At 41.7% G+C, this 17611-nt stretch overlaps 1 protein-coding gene across 1 annotated transcript in view; it reads left to right on the top strand.

The window, feature by feature from the left end:
- COL28A1 (collagen type XXVIII alpha 1 chain) overlaps positions 1 to 17611 on the top strand; it is an 83707-nt gene that overhangs the window by 11924 nt on the left and 54172 nt on the right. The window contains exons 4-10 of the mRNA XM_060248559.1: positions 2886 to 2906; positions 5205 to 5279; positions 7346 to 7399; positions 8178 to 8219; positions 9079 to 9105; positions 11171 to 11215; positions 14858 to 14902. Of these exons, the coding sequence (XP_060104542.1) occupies positions 2886 to 2906; positions 5205 to 5279; positions 7346 to 7399; positions 8178 to 8219; positions 9079 to 9105; positions 11171 to 11215; positions 14858 to 14902 (309 nt within the window). The remainder of the gene's footprint in view (positions 1 to 2885; positions 2907 to 5204; positions 5280 to 7345; positions 7400 to 8177; positions 8220 to 9078; positions 9106 to 11170; positions 11216 to 14857; positions 14903 to 17611) is intronic.

The raw sequence follows: 17611 nt of genomic DNA, 5'->3' as shown, positions 1-17611 counted from the left end.
AAGACCAACAATTTTGTCTTAAAGGTGCTACTGGACTCCTACTTTGTTCAATGATATCATAAGTATTTGCAGCAGTAAAGCTATTAATGGGGCTCAAATGTCCAGAATTTTTTTTCTCAAAAAAGAATATTAGAAGCCGCATGACAGAGGCAATGCCATTTGTTAAATGCATTCTCAGCCCCTATCCAGCAAACAGGTTTGGCAGGCTTTTAAAATGTTTCAAAAACCTGTAAAACCTGTTTGACCAGAGATGAGAATGGAACAGAAGCAGTGTGTATGCACAGGTTAAGGACATCAGTGTCTCTGCTATGTAGTGCTTTTACCTCTCTTAAAACTGTTGTCTGTTCTAGTTGGTATTGCCAACTCCAGGTTGGGAAATTTCTGGAGATTTGGGAGTAGACTGTGTGGAGGGTAAGGAAGGATGTCAGCAGAGTATAATTCACAGAGACCATAACGTTATTGATTTCACCATTTGTATAAATAGAGAGTTGCCCCAAAAGACCAGCACGACCACATTTAACTTTAAAAGGAGTAAATTCTCTGAGATGAGGAGGCATGTGAAGAGGAAACTGAAAGGAAAGGTAAATACAGTCAAAACCCTTGGGGAAGCTTGGAGGCTATTTTAAACAACAATCCTAGAAGCTCAGATAAAATATATACCACAAGTTAGGAAAGGCACAAACAGGCATAAGAAAAGGCCTGCATGGTTAACAAACAAAATAATGGAAGCTGTAAAAGGACTCCTTTAAGCGGTAGAAAGCTAGTCCAAGTGAGATTAATAAAAGGGAACATAGGCTATGGCAAATCAAATGCAAGACTGTGATCAGGTAGGCAAAAAGGGATTATGAGGAGCATATTGCAAAAAACATAAAGACCAACAATAAAAATTTCTTCAAATATATTAGAAACAGGAAACCAGCCAGGGAGGCAGTGGGTCCCTTGGATGATCAAGGGGTAAAAGGATTACTGAAGGAGGATAGGGAAATGGCTGAGAAGCTGAATGCATTTTTTGCCTCTGTCTTCACTGTGGAAGACGAGAAGTGTTTGCCTGCTCCAGAATCACTAATTTTGGAAGGGGTGTTGAAAGACCTGAGTCAGATTGAGGTGACAAGAGAGGAGGTCCTACAACTGATAGACAAATTAAAAACTAATAAGTCACCAGGTCCGGATGGCATATATCCAAGAGTTCTGAAAGAACTCAAAGTTGAACTTGTGGATCTTCTGACAAAAATATGTAATCTTTCATTGATATCTGCCTCCGTTCCTGAGGACTGGAAGATAGCAAATATCACCCCAATCTTTAAAAAGGGTTCCAGAGGAGATCCGGGAAATTACAGGCCAGTCAGTCTGACTTCAATACTGGGAAAGTTGGTAGAAACCATTATCAAGGACAGAATGAGTAGGCACATTGATAAACACGGGTTATTGAGGAAGACTCAGCATGGGTTCTTTAAGGGAAGATCTTGCCCCACTAACCTGTTACATTTCTTTGAGGGTGAACAAACATGTGGACAAAGGAGACCCAATAGATGTTGTTTACCTTGACTTCCAGAAAGCTTTTGATAAAGTTCCTCATCAAAGGCTCCTTAGAAAGCTCAAGAGTCATGGAGTAAAAGGACAGGTCCTCTTGTGGATCAAAAACTGGCTAATTAATAGGAAGCAGAGAGTGAGTATAAATGGGCAGTCTTCGCAGTGGAGGACGGTAAGCAGTGGGGTGCTGCAGGGCTCAGTACTGGGTCGCATGCTCTTTAACTTGTTCATAAATGATTTGGAGTTGGGAGTGAGCAGTAAAGTGGCCAAGTTTGCAGATGACACTAAATTTTTCAGGGTGGTGAGAACCAGAGAGGATTGTGAGGCACTCCAAAGGGATCTGTTGAGGCTGGGTGAGTGGGCGTCAACGTGGCAGTTGAGGTTTAATGTGGCCAAATGCAAAGTAATGCATATTGGGGCCAAGAATCCCAGCTACAAATACAAGTTGATGGGGTGTGAACTGGCAGAGACTGACCAAGAGAGAGATCTTGGGGTCGTGGTAGATAACTCACTGAAAATGTCAAGACAGTGTGTGATTGCAATAAAAAAGGCCAACGCCATGCTGGAAATTATTAGGAAGGGAATTGAAAACAAATCAGCCAGTATCATAATGCCCCTGTATAAATCGATGGTGTGATCTCATTTGGAATACTGTGTGCAGTTCCGGTCACCGCACCTCAAAAAGGATATTATAGCATTGGGAAAAGTGCAGAAAAGGGCAACTAGAATGATTAAAGGGTTGGAACACTTTCCCTATGAAGAAAGGTTAAAATGCTTGTGGCTCTTAAGCTTGGAGAAATGTCGACTGCGGGGTGACATGATAGAGGTATACAAGATAATCCATGGGATGGAGAAAGTAGAGAAAGAAGTACTTTTCTCCCTTTCTCACAATACAAAAACTCGTGGGCATTCGCTGAAATTGCTGAGCAGTCAGGTTAAAACAGATAAAAGGAAGTACTTCTTCACCCAAAAGGTGATTAACATGTGGAATTCACTGCCACAGGAGGTGGTGGCGGCTACAAGCATAGACAGCTTCAAGAGGGGGTTAGATAAAAATATGGAGCAGAGGTCCGTCAGTGGCTATTAACCACAGTGTGTGTGTGTGTGTGTGTGTGTGTGTATATATATATATATATATATATATAAGCCATGTTCTTATGAGACTACTCTCCAGGTCAGCCCTTTTCTTCAGAGGAACTGATCTCTATAATCTGGAGATAAATTGTGATTCTGGGGGATATCCAGACCCCACCTGGATGCTGGCAACCCTAAGTCCAGCCTGTGTCCCATGTAAAAGAGTGCTACATGAAATGGCATATCAAATTAATATTTTTTTTATTTCTTCTTTTTTCCAGGAAACTTTATTTAATCAGAAGGTAAGTTTATCAGGTTTTGACTGCTCAGTGGCATTCCATTAATCTGTGATTTTGTACTGTTTCACACAGAGTATTTTCTGTACAAAAGTAAGTTTTATGTAGGGAAAAGCATGTTCCCATGTATCAAACTGAGTGATTTTCCACATATAATTGCATGATTCCCTCCACCCCCACACAGCAATTATCTTTATTCCTATTATAAGAATAGTTGCAGAGCCAGCATGGAAGTCTTTGAAAAATCCAGAAAGCAAAAAGTTTAATGGGCAGCAGCATCCCCTTTTACTGTTTAAAGGACGTACTGCATATAATATTGGGTGACTTTTATAAGATTTTTGGTTGTTGTTTTTTAAACTCTGAAAAGCAGCTCTGGTGCCCCGATTTGAACTGTCACAGTGTTGGGCTGGGAAAGGCCAACGCTTCTCCACCATGCTGTTTCCCAGCTGAAGCTACCGCTTCTTGGTATCTCAGTTATCTCTGTATAGTAAGAAGACAGCTGTCTTTGTCTGTCTTCTTTCCTTACCAGACCCAGAAAGAGGTTTAGATCAAGAAAATGATATGGAAGGAAAAATGAAGTATCTCTCATTTCTATTCAAACTATTTGTATCCTACCTTAGCTTTTCAGATTCGCTGCAAAACCGGGTGCTAGGATGCTAAGAATAGCAGTCCAATGAACAATTTTTAAAGAGAAAAATGCAGAGATTAATCAAAACATTGAATCAAATAGATTGCAGTTTTAAAAGGGCATAAAATTAAAAAGTGTACGTTAATGAAATTGTGCAAAATTAAAAACACAATTTAAAAAATTCCTGGAAATTAAAGACACACAGAATCAAGAACACTCAACATTAGAAGATGCCCAGTGCTGTGCCCCCCAGTCCAAAATTATTTCCCTTGCAGCTGTTTTGTAGGATCAAAAGAACACATGGAAAGGTTTGATCGTACATCTCTACTGTGTTGTGTTGTTTGGCCCTGAGCCTGGAATCACAACGGCAGCAGATAACATGAGTGGGCGATGCAGGCCTGACAAAGGTGAAACATTTCAAGTAGTAAAAGACCAACAAGAATGGGCAGTGAAAGCTGAAAGAAGGGTAGGATTCCCACATCCAGGTTGGGAAATATATGGAGATCTGTAGAGCTGCCAAACTCCAAGTGGTGGTTGGAGATTTCCTGGGATTACAACTGACCTCAAGGTGACAGAGGTTAATTCACGTGGAGCAAATGGCTGCTTTAGAAGTTGGACATTATTTTCCATTGAAGTCCTTCCTTTCCCCAAACCCTGCTCTCCTCAGGCTCCACCCCCAAAATCTCCAGGTATTTACCAGTCTGAAGCTGGCAATCCTAGAGATTTGGGAGGTGGTCTGTGGAGGACAGAGCTTGGGAAGGGAGGGATCGTCTCTGGGGGCATATAATGGCCAGGAGTCCACCCTCCAAAGCAGCCATTTTCTCCAGGGAAATTGATCTCTGTAGCCTGGAAATCATTTGGGCAGTCTGCTGGGCCCCACCTGGAGGTTGGCAACCCTAAGGAGCTGAAAAGATTCCCTTCATGGAAGTTGATCATGGGACTAAGATTCTACAAGGAATCTTGTGTCTATTTTGTTTGCCTACTCAGGTTAGAGCCAAACTAACTGAAGCCTGCAATTTCCTAAAAACTGTGGACATAAGTTCAATTTTCAATGTTCCCTCTAAGCTGTGGAGTCTTCTGAGCAAAAATTCTGCTTTGTGAGCTACTGGCATTAAAGTTGTAAGCTGCTGCATAAATTAGTTTGCTATTTTTCCTGAGCTAGGATAAAAAATTGTGAGTTAGAGGCTAAAAAACTGTGAGCTAGCTCACACTGATTCTAGCTTAGAGGAAACACTGAGTAGCATGGGTAAGCAGGAAGGGTTGTACACTGAACTCTTTCTTACCTGTGCTTCTTCCCTAAATTCTTCTCCCTAGTTCTTTATTTCCGGAGGGGCAGGGGGGAGCCCTGAAACTGGGTATTGCACTGTGCTTTATAGCTATTCACAAGGAGAAAGATTTGCTGCTGCTACTGAGTGTTGTTGAAGCCCAGCATTTTGTACTGAGGTGGACCACAGACTTCAAAGACAACGCTTACTTCTGGCAACTAGGCAACTAGCTGAGATCTAAAGAGGTGCATTTAGAATTGCTTCCTATGTTTCTAAAAGCGCCTAGTAGAGAGGGACTTACTTCTGAGTAAACATGCTAAGGATAGGATTGTAAAGCTGTTAATTTAAAACTGTGGCCCTCATTTGAGATCTGAAACTCGGTTGCTGATGTGTTTCATTAATGAACAAAAGTGCTGTGAGCTGGATCACTGCGAACAGAAGAGCTGTGAATGCCAGAAGGGAGAGCCAGGACCTCCAGGACCTGCTGTAAGTATATTTTTGTTTGACTTCCAAAATCGTTGCTTATATTTCCTAACGTAAAACTGTCTCCATTTTCTGTTGTAAAGCTTAAAAGGGATTATATAGATTACTAAACATTTTTTTTACAAGGGTTGCCTGAAAAGGGGGGTGGGAAATGGTTCACAATGTACTTAGAAAAGAAGTAGCAGCATTGGATTGAAGCTATAGGAAGGTCAATTTAGACTCTTGTATGTACTTCCCTTTCCCTGAGGTCATCTTTGGAAGGTCTTGTCTGCGTGGCCTCATATTCTGAAGCTAGTTTACTATGTTAGAAAGAAGGCTTTGGCAGGATACAAAGGGAGTAGGAAGCTCTTGGTTTCAGAGTCACTGCGGATGTACAATATTGGACCCAAAAATGAAGTGAAGGCATGGGAATATGCAGTATTCTATTTAGTGTTATTTTGGACAGAGAAAAAGAAGTAAGGTCAAATAGACTCAAGAGAATGGTTACTCCAGGACAAGAGCCAGTGGGGAGAGTGTTATTACATCCAGGGCTTGAATTCAGCAGGAGCTCACAGGAGCACAGCTCCTGAACCTCTGGCCAGGGTTTGCATGCAGCCTCTGATTACATCCATCATAAGCTGAACAGGAACATCACTGTATCTTACAGTAATGTGCTAGAATCTGTGCCATTCATGGGCACTGTACAGTAGAGCCACCCACAGACAAAATATAGATCTCTACAGACTACAAACTTCAGGAATTCCCCAGGTGTTCATACAAATAGGATTTTGTAAATTAACCAAAAGAATTGTTTTGTTAATTAACTAAAATAAAAAAGGAAGTCTCCCACCAAATGTCCTAATCAGAAACAAATATATTTCAGAGCCTATTCATACACAGGCTGAGAATACTCCCTCTAAGCTGTGGAGTCTTGTGAGCAAAAATTCTATTTTGTGAGCTACTGGCATTAAAGTTGTGAGCTACTGCATAAATTAGTTTACTCTCGGGTCATTTTTCTTGAGCTAAGACAAAAATGAGTGAGCTGAAGACTAAAAAACTGTGAACTAGCTCACATTAACTCAGCTTAGAGGGAACATTGGCTGAGACTACAGTATATAATGAAAAAAATCTGCGGTGCCTGATTCAGGTAGTGACTGTAGCACATGTGGAGAAGAAATTTCAGCATTCCCCCTGCAGCATTTTCCAGACATAAAATGGAGGCAGGAGGAGAGGAAGCAGTATTTGGCTTCTTGGAGAACAATACAAAGTGAGTCCAATGGCACTTTTATGTTATGGGCGTTTTCGCACTGACCTTAATCGGCAGCGACGTCCCTCTTCACCGCGCAGGATCTGTGCGGATTTCGCACCAATTGCTGCGGAGCACCCGGAAGAGCCGCAAAGTCCCGCGGCTTTTGCGGTGCAAATGGAAACCGCCAAAAACCAGTTTCCATTTGCGCCGCAAAAGCCGCGGGACTTTGCGGCTCTTCCGGGTGCTCCGCAGCAATTGGTGCGAAATCAATTGGTGAAGAGGGACGTCGCTGCCGATTAAGGTCAGTGCGAAAACACCCTATGTGTATACATTTGGGTTTTTCCAACGGGACAAATGGTACACTTCCAGGACTGTTGCATGTAGAAAAATGGCATGGCGGGAGGGTAGGGTTTAAAGTCACTTTTCATGTGCCATATGCATTTTCTAAACTGGGCCATGGGCACGGGAATTGAAAACCTGCATCTCAAGGTGTGTTGTGTAGGCCATACAAGATGAAGACCTGCAACCCAGTCTGCATACTCCACAGGGGTTTGGATTTGAGTGTCAATGTGAGGAAAGGGAGGAATTACCCTACTTAAGGACTTGAGAGTTAGAGAATCCTGAAATGGAGAGATGTCAGGAAGGGGATGGGATTTAGTGATTGATCTCCCCGTGCATTTCCACCTAGATTATTAGATTAGTAATAGAAACAATAGGATTTCTCTTATTATTTTTGTGATAGTTTCGATTACTAATAACTCCTACCATCCAAGTACTTTAAAAACACAGGTCGTATATTCTTATAGTTAAAAATATTTCTCTCTCTTTTATTTTACCCCAGGGATATCTTGGTGAAAGAGGACAGAAGGGTGAACGAGGATCTAAAGGAGAAAAGGTAAATGAGCAGAGGGATTTCCCCCCTCCTTAAATACAGGATTTTAAAATGTTTTGTTCTAGTACAAATTGAGATCTTTGAAAAATGGATAGTGTTTTTGGGGGCTGGGGGCTGCGTTAGTAAAGGAAGACAGAGCTGCTGATCAGCTGATTGAATAGGCAAACCTGCAGCTGCAGAACTGACGACTTGTGGAAGTCAGGCTTTCCTAGGATTCCCTCATTTTTTAAAAAATAAACATAGTGCACAAGAAAGCTTCTAAGCTCTTTAAGAGGCCTAGGCAGGCTTTGGGTGGTTTCAGCCATCAAATGATTTGTGATCTCTTTTGAAGGTACTGGAGTCTGCTTTCCACACTAAATTCTCAGTGCTATCCTTGCTACCTTTCCCGCTCTGCTTTCTCAATGACAGGTCCAATGCTCCCCTCAGCCATTTGAAAGCTCCTCCTCCCTCAAGTGACCCACCCTTTCTCCCTGGTTCCATCCCTTATGCCTGGAGCTTCTTCCCAGACCACTTACATGATCCCACATGCCACATTTTCTCCAAATCCACTTCCTTCCCTAGTAAAATGATATGTGACTGAAAGCATGTTGAGCCCTGCTTCTACTTACCTTCTTTCTTTTGGTTGTCTTTGTTATGCCAAACACTGGCTTGTAAACTTTTTGCGCATCGAAGGCACTAGGCATATCAAAATGAAAGTTGGGCGTAGGTAAATGTAATAGCAAAACAATCATGTATTTATAACATAAATGCAAATTCTCATTTGTTTATTCTTCCTTTCTAGGGAGAGTCTGTAAAAGGAGACCCTGGAGACAAAGGTCCTGAGGTACAAAGAAAATGACTATTGTGGACTAGCTTACAGTACACTGAATGACATTGGTTTCTCACCAAGGAGATTCTCCAACCTCTGTCTTTTGGACACCCCTTTTCTTGATGTCACTGGTTGCTGTGCTCTGATGTCACCAATAGGGCTTTGCAATCAAGAGTGTCATGACCTTTTGGGCTGCCGTTATCTTGATTTTATAGATTGATGATTCTCATTTGCCTTTATCAAGGAAAACTGAAAGACCTTAAAATTGGCATTGTGAAGGCAGCAACTAACTTTTGTTAAATCAGACAGTCATTGATTCCTGGAAGCCTTTGAATTACATTGAATAACTCTCTTTTTTGAGCAACTTTGAATATATGACATCTGTTCTAATACATTGGGTATACTATAAAAATATAGGGCACATGTTCAGTGGGTGCAAGATGGATCGATTTGTACTGATTTCAGATGGTCTATCCAGGAGTAGATATAAATACACATCCATGATTAACCCAGCCTTTCTTGTGTATTTGTACTTTAATGTAAGCACTTTCACTTCCTTGCGCATTTTGAAACCAAGTTAGGCCTTCAGTCCTTTGCTTATGATTGGCTTCTTCATCTAAAATAAATCGAGACTTCTGTGTACATAGAACTTGTTGTTTAGATCAGATGCACACAGAACTTTGGAAATAGATGTTTTATTTTAACACAATCTGTTTTTTAAGGTTTTACATTGTAATTTTTAATCCTAGTTTACCTCTTCTGATTATTGTTGCCCATTCTTTTCTGATTAAAGAGCCTGGATTATTCTTTATGTTCATATTTAATTAAATGAAGTCAAATAACTTTATTATTATTATCTTTATCTTGCAAACAGGGAAGTCCTGGCTTAATGGGAGAAAAGGTAAGATTGTTGAAAAGTGATTCATTGGTAGTATATTAGGCAATGTATTACACATTATTAGAAGTTTACATTAAAGTTATTAGGTATGGGTTATGAAGTCACAGTAGAATGGAAACAGGATTAAAGTAGCAGAGGATGAGTAACAAATTCAAGGGTCTTCAGTACCATCAGCTTCTGTATTCTGGTTAGGGATGGGCACAAACCAACTTATGAACCAAAGTTTGTGATGAATCGGCCGATTCATTGGTTTGCAAAATGTGATTCAGGCAATTGTGTTGTTCACAAACCACCCATGAACTGCAATGGTTTTTGCAGAGGTTCATTCAGTTCATAGGTCTCTTTAAATGCCTTCCCTTCTAAAGGAAAGACATTTAAAGATATCTACATGCCTTCCTTTCACTTGCTAAGGTGTTCCTTCAATGGTGGGACCCAGAAAGTGAAGGGAACACATTTAAGAGACCTGCATGCCTTTCCTTTACTTGCTGCATTGTGCTACTGGCATTGCACACATGTAGGTCTCTTTAAAATGCCTTCCTTCATTTGCTGAGCCCCACCACAGTAGTGGCACACCTCAGCGAATAAAGGGAAAGGATTTAAAAATGCTACCTCATGTGGAAACTCCCCCCCAAACTCACAAATCAGTGAACCATAAACAGGTTCGGGAAACTGAAAAGTTCATGGGGATTCATGGTTCATGGTTTCTCATGAACCACAAACCTCCATTTTCTTGCTCATGCCTAATTCTGGTAGTTATATAGTTTCCATGTTACAACCTCCACCTACTAACTGCCACCACTGGAACATCAGTATGCAAAGAAGTCCGTCGAATCCTATCCATGATAATCTTATGCAAACAACATGGAAATAATTCAGCTGTAGCTTCTTTAGATTTCCTAATTCACTGGGAATTTAAAAAGAATATATTTCCAGGAATGCTGTCAGTTTCTGTGAGTTCATGAGATGGGTTCTTTAGAATGTCAGAATTTATTGGGTTCTTTAGAATGTCAGAATTTATTGCAAGTAAGAGAAGTGACCAAACTGCAATTTTATGAGTTTATGTGATTCCCCAAAATTAAGCTGAGCAAATGAAGAAGCTACTTCAGTGTGTTTACTGAACTTTAGAGCACAATAGAAATTTTCTCTTCCTCTGTTACTGTCCCCCACTCCCAGGCACTACAGTCTACATGCTAGGGATGATGAAATGTGGGAGGGGAAATAGCTAAGAGTATCAGAATGGCCTTTGACTTTTCAAGAGGAAAAGGTTTGACAACCTAACAAAAAGGAGATTGACCAGAGGCTATGTGGCTGGTGTGAGGATGCTGTGATGTTGTGGGTGGTGCTTAACATGCTATAGATCCTAGTCATGGCTGAAGCAACAAGTCTCATACTTGAGACTCATACCTTTGGGACCACCTCTTCCAGCATGATTTCATCTTCTCTGATCTTCATCTCCACATTTATTGAAGGACCATGGTCCATGAACTGTCTGCCTTATGTCAACAAGAGTGAGGAACTTCTCAGTAGTGGCCCCCATCCCATGGAACCACCTGCCTGAAGAGGTGCACGCCTTGTGGGACCTCCCTAGGTTTCACAGGGCATGCAAGGCTGCCCTTTTTGAGGTGGCCTTTGGATGATTTGTGATCCACCAGCTTGTATGCTTTACTGTGCCATCTACACATCCTACCCTGCATGATAGTGGATAGATTTTAACGGGGATAGGTTTTTAATCATTTTATATTTTTTAGGTGTATTTATTGTATCTTTTGTATGCTGTTAGCTGCCCTGAGTCCCATTTGAGGGAGAGGGAGCAGGATATAACTTTGATAAATAATTACTGGAGGGAACAGGATTGTGACTGCGAGGTAAGCTGTGTGTGAAAACGGTTAATAAGTCAGTGTGTTCCTTGGATCTTTAAAATTATTTCTAAAGAGACAGTCAGGACTAGGAGCTGGAATCATCACCATTTCTGTTGACACAAATGCATTTTTAGTTGTTATAATGATTATTAAATATTTCTGTAAAATATCATTATAAAACCATGCTAACTATATACATACATTTGTAGGGTAACAAAGGGGAATGTGGGATACCAGGCATAAAAGGAGACAGAGTAAGTTGAAATTAGTATCAATTGATTGTCACTGCTAACCAAGTGTCTGTTTTGTTTGTATTCTGAATTTGTACTAACATGAAATGGTGAAGGGTGACTAAGGGACAAATAGTTAAGGTTCTAGAAATAGATCTTTTCTCATGATGTGAGAACTTTCCACTTGCATGAAAGTATTGACAGTGCAGAGTGGAAGGCTAGTTGTTCCTTACCTTGAAAGTTTGTGTACTCTTCTTGAAAGAAAAACTGATCCAGGACAGCGCAGTAGATTCCTTTGATTCTCTGGCACCAACCAGACAGTCTTAACACAGCTACAGATGACTGCTCAGGTACATATGTCAACAGGCAGCTTTCAGCTATCCCAGTCCCCATCTCGGGTCACTAAGAAACAGCCTGTTAAGTGTTTCAGCATAGTTAGACTCAAGTTCAAAAGTTCTTGCTATATCTCTTGTATGAGGAGTATCCTCACAGAACCTTCCCACTGATCTAAAAAATGGGTAGGCTCAATTAGGAGGAGATGTTGCCCTAGGAATACGGAGGCCAGGCTATATAGGTAATTGGGGGGAAACTACGTGTTACATCTGCCACTTGACAGCAGAATATCAACTGCAAGTTCCCTGTGGGCAGGGCTGGCCCTAGACTGTCTGGCACCCTAGGTGAGGCTAACTTCTGGTGCCACCCCTGCACTGATAACACCAAGTCACATGGGGGTGCCCAATTTGGCACTCCCAGAAGGCTGGCACCCTAGGCAATCGCCTAGTTTGCTTAGTGGCAAGGCCAGCCCTGCCTTTGGGAATTCAATTTAGAATTGCTACAGGGGCCTGATTTTGATATAAATGTGGTAGGAACCTGCCTTTCCTCTGATCCATTTTCCAGACCTGAACTGGCCCCTATAGGGTGTTATTTGTCCTATTGGAGGGGCTATATATGCACTGAATGCTTGCACATATGGAACCCCAATGGGGCAAAAAATGCCTTGGGTCCCTTTTCAAGTCAGGAAAACAGCACAAGGGAGAAAGCAGGAGCCCCTCCTCCTCCTCCTGTGTTGAGTTCTGATCCCAGTTGGGCCCCTGGGACACTCCTGAACTGAGTTTCCACAGAGAACTTGCAGTTGATGTTCCATTATCAGGTGTTAGATCTAACATGTAGTTTTGCCCCCAGTTACCTATATAGCCTGGCCTCTACATTCCTAGGGCAACACTTCCTCCTAAATAAGCTTACCCATTTCTGAGATCAGTGGGAAGGTTTTGTGAGGGTATTTCTCATACAAGATTTATGGAGAATTCACACCTGGTATATGGTTGCAAGTTCCTGTGATGATGATATGGTAGATAGCTTAGCTCTATGAACATCTTGAATTGGACTTAGAAATTAGTAAGTAGCCAGTATATCTGTAGTATTATTAGTTGAAAATACCAGTTAGGAGGTAGGGTATTAAGACTGTGTGCCAGCTGAAGTTTCAGAACCATTTTCAGGAGAAGTGCCATGCAGGAGTAATTGTAGAAGGGATTACAGAACCGTGCATGACTGTTTAATGCAGATGGGATAGCATTCTGCAAATCAAGCAGTGAGATGCTAGCCATAAATGCTGCCTTTTAAAAGCAGCACTAGATGCCAGTACATTGCCATGCTGGAACCCTGATGCTGTGGGGATATGAGACCCTGGCTGCAGAGACACGTTTTTGTATCGTATTAATTTTATTTTTAATTGAAATATTTCTATTCTGCCTTGCCTCTTGGTTCAAGATTTGAAAGAGAGAGGACTGATTATGGTGTGTGCCCTCTTCCCTCTTTTGCGTCTAGATTTTGCAGTGTTTTGTATTGATTCTAAAAATTCCGAAGCCTAATTGATCAGTGAGACAAAGGATGTATGCACAATACAGGCAATTCTAGATTCTGTTGGACAGCTTTCAGCTCTCTGAAAAGTATCTCTTGTCAGCCACTATCAACAAGGAAAACCACTCCTTGAGGATAAACTTATAAACAGGCTTTTAAAGACAGCCTGTTTGGTTTGATCTGCATAGGTTGTGTGACCCAAACTACAGGTCCACCAAAAATACACTTATTGTACAATTGTGTGGGTTGCTAAAAAGGAATTGGTGTGAACTGCCAAATTCTTAGCTGGCACATCAACGGTGTAGATTTACAGTAGCAAAATGTGACAAAGTAGGAGGAGATTCTGTGAAATGTGTGTACGCAAAGATCAAAGAAAAGGAGAGAGCAGCTGGCAGGAAAATTGGACATAGAAGCCATATGCCAAGATTGCAGAAATGTAAAGAAAGAGCTTGTCTGTCAGTCAGTTTTTATTAAGGACAAGTATTTAAAAAGATAGACATCTGTAAAGGATTAGAAGCTATAATGGATTAACCATTTTAAGAGACTTCTGAACAGTCCAGGGTTTCTCATCACCCACAGGATTCCCACTTTCAAAGGGAGATGAAAAGACCATGGCCAAACATATGAATCGAGAATGTTTTCTCAGAATGGGAGAGATCATGCCAATGGAAAATAGCTAGACATGGGGTACACTTTGCAGAAATGCAAAGCAAAAGTTCAAGAGCACAGTCTCAATATTCTGAAGCACATTTACAGTCTGGACAGATGGGCATAGCAGTATAATTGATGGCCCTGTTGTATGTCCTGGCCCAGCTTCTTTCTTTCTATTTAATAAAAAAAACTGATTTACAGCCTGGAATTCTGCAGTGTTTACTGGTGTTTCCCACTGCTCAGAAGTCTGCGTATCTCAAAAGGCTAATCAGCACACTGTACTGCTTCCATAATAGTTCACAATGCAAATAACTGCTGATCACTTTAATTCATTTTAGATATGGATGGTCTATATGAGTCTAGAGAGAACAAGCTCAAGACTATTTATATCTATTAATAGCTTTGTTGTCTTGGTGATAGAACTGACTAGGATCTTTTTTTCCAAGTAGTAAGCAGAAATGAGTAAAGGAGAAAGTGTGTCCCCTCCTTCCCACTCAAGAGGCCCAAGATGATTTATGCATCTCATCCCACTCCCACCTCCCTTGCAGTTTATCTCATAGAATGTTTGGGATTGGAGGGGAAAATATTCCTACATGGAATTTGCAGATTAGAAAGGATGTGCTGCCCAATTCTGCATGTATTTACTCAGGGCAAAAGCAGGTGAGATGCTGGAACAAGTGTTCTGCAAATAAAAATTGCAGTCACTGGAGGGCTCTGAGGTCTCAAGTGAGTATGTATAGGATTGCAGCCTAAATTCCTGAGTAAAAAGAAGCAATTGTTATGGGAAAGAAAATATATACTGATTTGTGAATGAATGCATGCCATCAATATTCCTCTTTCTGATTAACCTATTTTTTAAACAGGTTTAATGGTCAGGAAACTCCAGAATTTTTAATTTCCTAGGGGTGTTATGAATTCTGTGCCTGAACACACATACACAGCCCTTTACATGACAGAAATGTCCATATACATCATGGCAGATGAACCAGTTTGATTTGGGAGTGTGGCGTGCTGGAATCGATAGCAACATCAAAACAGCCCAGAAACATGCTGTGAACCAAGAGGCCCCAGCAGCGCTGTCTGAGTACTACTAGAAAACTATAATTTGAATTACAGTTTGTTACTAATCTATACAATTCTGCTATTTCATTTGCACAGGGGGAGGAAGGTCCATTTGGCCCAAAGGGACCAAGAGGCCTTCAGGTAAGCCTTTTTAATAGTAGTGACTCTATTAGAGCTAAATGACTGTGTCTGGACTGTATCATTTTCAGATAAACATATGAAGCAGGGGTCTATCAGTGGCTATTAGCCATGAGATATAGATGGAACACTGTGACCGATTTCCCACTAGCATTGCTCCGCTCTCAGGCTTCTGTTTTCCTCAGACCAAGTGATAGATTTCCCACTAGTTGCTCTGTGGGTGCATTTTGAGCTGTGGCAACCTCCAATTCTCTGTGCGGCAAGGTAATCCTGAAAAGATAGCATCTAAAAACGACACAGGGAACAGGAGGTTGCCATGACTCAAAATGCGCACATGGAGCAACTGATGGGAAATAGATCACTTGAGCTGGGGGGAAACAGTAGCCTTGGGGCAGAGCAATGCTAGTGGGAAATCAGTCTGTGTCTGAGGCTGTGTTTGAAATGGTGCTTGGGGGGCAACAGCTTCTGGAGTCTGGTCCTGCTGGTGGACTCCTGATGGCACCTGGTTTTTGGCCACTGTTTGACACAGAGTGTTGGACTGGACGAGCCATTGGCCTGATCCAACATGACTTCTCTTATGTTCTTATGGCATGTGAAGGAAAGTAAGTTAGGTACCAGATAGGTCTCAAGGGGAAGGGGATTGCAAAGGCAAGGTGTCATCACTGAAAAAAAATCAGATCTCTGATTGCCACCTGCCTCCCTTTGCAAATGATGACCCAGGAAGCAATGCTCTGAAGAGGCTCATAACTGGTGAGTGGGACAGTATGAGTGGAGGTGGTACCTCAGGTACACAGGTACTGAGCCACTTGGGCTCCTAAAGGTAAGAACCAACAATTTAAATTGTGTCTAGGCACTGGTAGCCAGTGCAGATGCTTCAGCAGAAAGATGATTGATTATATCAATTAATATTCATGAGAACTCAATGGCATGTCCTAATGGCAGCATACTGAATATCAGATGAGGGGAACAACAGACCAGAGAGTGTCTTGCTGCTTTCCTTGTTGGCTTCCTGGAGGTATCTGGTCTTGTTCCTCCACTGGAGTAAGGATGCTGGGCTAGAGGGTTCAGTCCAAGAGTGGTCTTTTCTGTGGCGGTGTGAGGACCCAAGTATCCTAGGAACTTAGTCAACAGTGAGGTTTGTGCTGCTACATTCTTGGGCTATACAGCTGGCCATCTGTTACTTTGTTTTAAAATTATTGCTCTCAAGGGGAACCTCCTTGCATTTTCATGGTTCTTGTCACTTGCTCAAAAGCTCAGCATCTTGTCCTGCACCACAGTGTGTAGCTTGAAGCAGAACTGTGAGAACATTTTTTTGCCTTTCTCAGTGGAACTATTGACCCCCCCCCCCACAACCAATGCCGTAGTCTTTGAGCCAGCAGAAAAATGTCTAATATTTCTCCATAAACATTTTCCTGTGACTAAGAGTTCCCAGGGTAGGCAGCCTTATGCCACAGGAGAGTCCTGTCTGTACCTCAGGGGAAACTGAAACGGGATTTTCTCAGTGCTTTCAACATCTAATTATAGCATTTTGTATTATTACTATATGATTGCATCCTAAGATTTAGGGTTTTTTATCTATGAAATGTTGATTAGTCTTAGATCAGCTTGATCTTTGATTGACACAGGTTCACTCTTAGCTCCAAATCTATAATATCATTGCTCCAAATCTGTGTGCAAATTAAATTGTTATCTTGGGGAAGGAATGGTGACTCCCAGGGTATATGTTAAGTGCTAGCACATTCTGAATGGGTTTTGTGGCTTGCTGGTATCAAACCATGGAAAGTATTCCAAAATTGGTGCTGCTCCCCAGAGCCTTATTCTCACACAGAAACTGCAAAGGTTGTTCTGGCTGAAAAGAAGAGAGAGCCCTCTGAACATGTCCAGAGGACCCTTCCCTAAGTAGTGAACTCCCCTTTAGTTGCAAATTAATTGTCTAGGGACAAACAGCAGAGTCTTTCTACTGTGCCCTGGCATCGTAGACTACAACTGGAGCATTGCTTTCATATCAGTCTGATGTTTTTGTTGGTAGAGTAATTAGCACAGCAATGGTGCACAACCTGATTAAAAAGTAGATAAAGGTGTATTTAGGAATTAACATATTTGATAGGAAAGAAGAGCAACAGAGATAGGCTCCTAGCTATATTTCTAGCTGAGAGAGAGGACAAGACTGAATGTGGCACCTCAGAGAGGAAGGGGGAAATTGGCCTAAGAGTAGCAATCTGGAGACAGACAAGGAATGGCACTTAACAGGAGAGAAGATGCTGATCTCATGATCCTGACTGATTTTCAACTAGCCTTACACCACTCTCATGCTCCTCTTCTCCGCAGGGGTTCCATCAGATTTCACACTATCTGGCCAGGGCTGCAACTAGCTTCGCCTTTTTTTGCGTGGCAAACAGAAACCTCTAAAAACCAGTTTTTGTTTGCCCTGCAAAAAAGGCGAAGCTAGTTGCAGTCCCAGGGCAGATAGTGTGAAATCCCCCGGAACCCCTGCAGAGAAGAGGAGCGTGAGAGCTAGTGGGAAATTGGTCCCTATGTCTTCTTGCTGCCACCTGCAAGGTCTTCTTCTCATCTTCTTTGTACACCAGACATTGCCTTTTCCAACAGTTTTAAGATAACCAGTGCAGTGGTTATCTTATGCAATGATGCAGTGATAGTAGAATGATATAGTGCAATGATATGCAGTTACTCTAGTCTCTAGGTCTATTGAAA

This window comes from Heteronotia binoei, chromosome 10, assembly GCF_032191835.1.
Source record: "Heteronotia binoei isolate CCM8104 ecotype False Entrance Well chromosome 10, APGP_CSIRO_Hbin_v1, whole genome shotgun sequence".
Lineage (NCBI taxonomy): Eukaryota > Metazoa > Chordata > Lepidosauria > Squamata > Gekkonidae > Heteronotia > Heteronotia binoei.
This window is presented reverse-complemented; position numbering and strand designations above follow the sequence as displayed.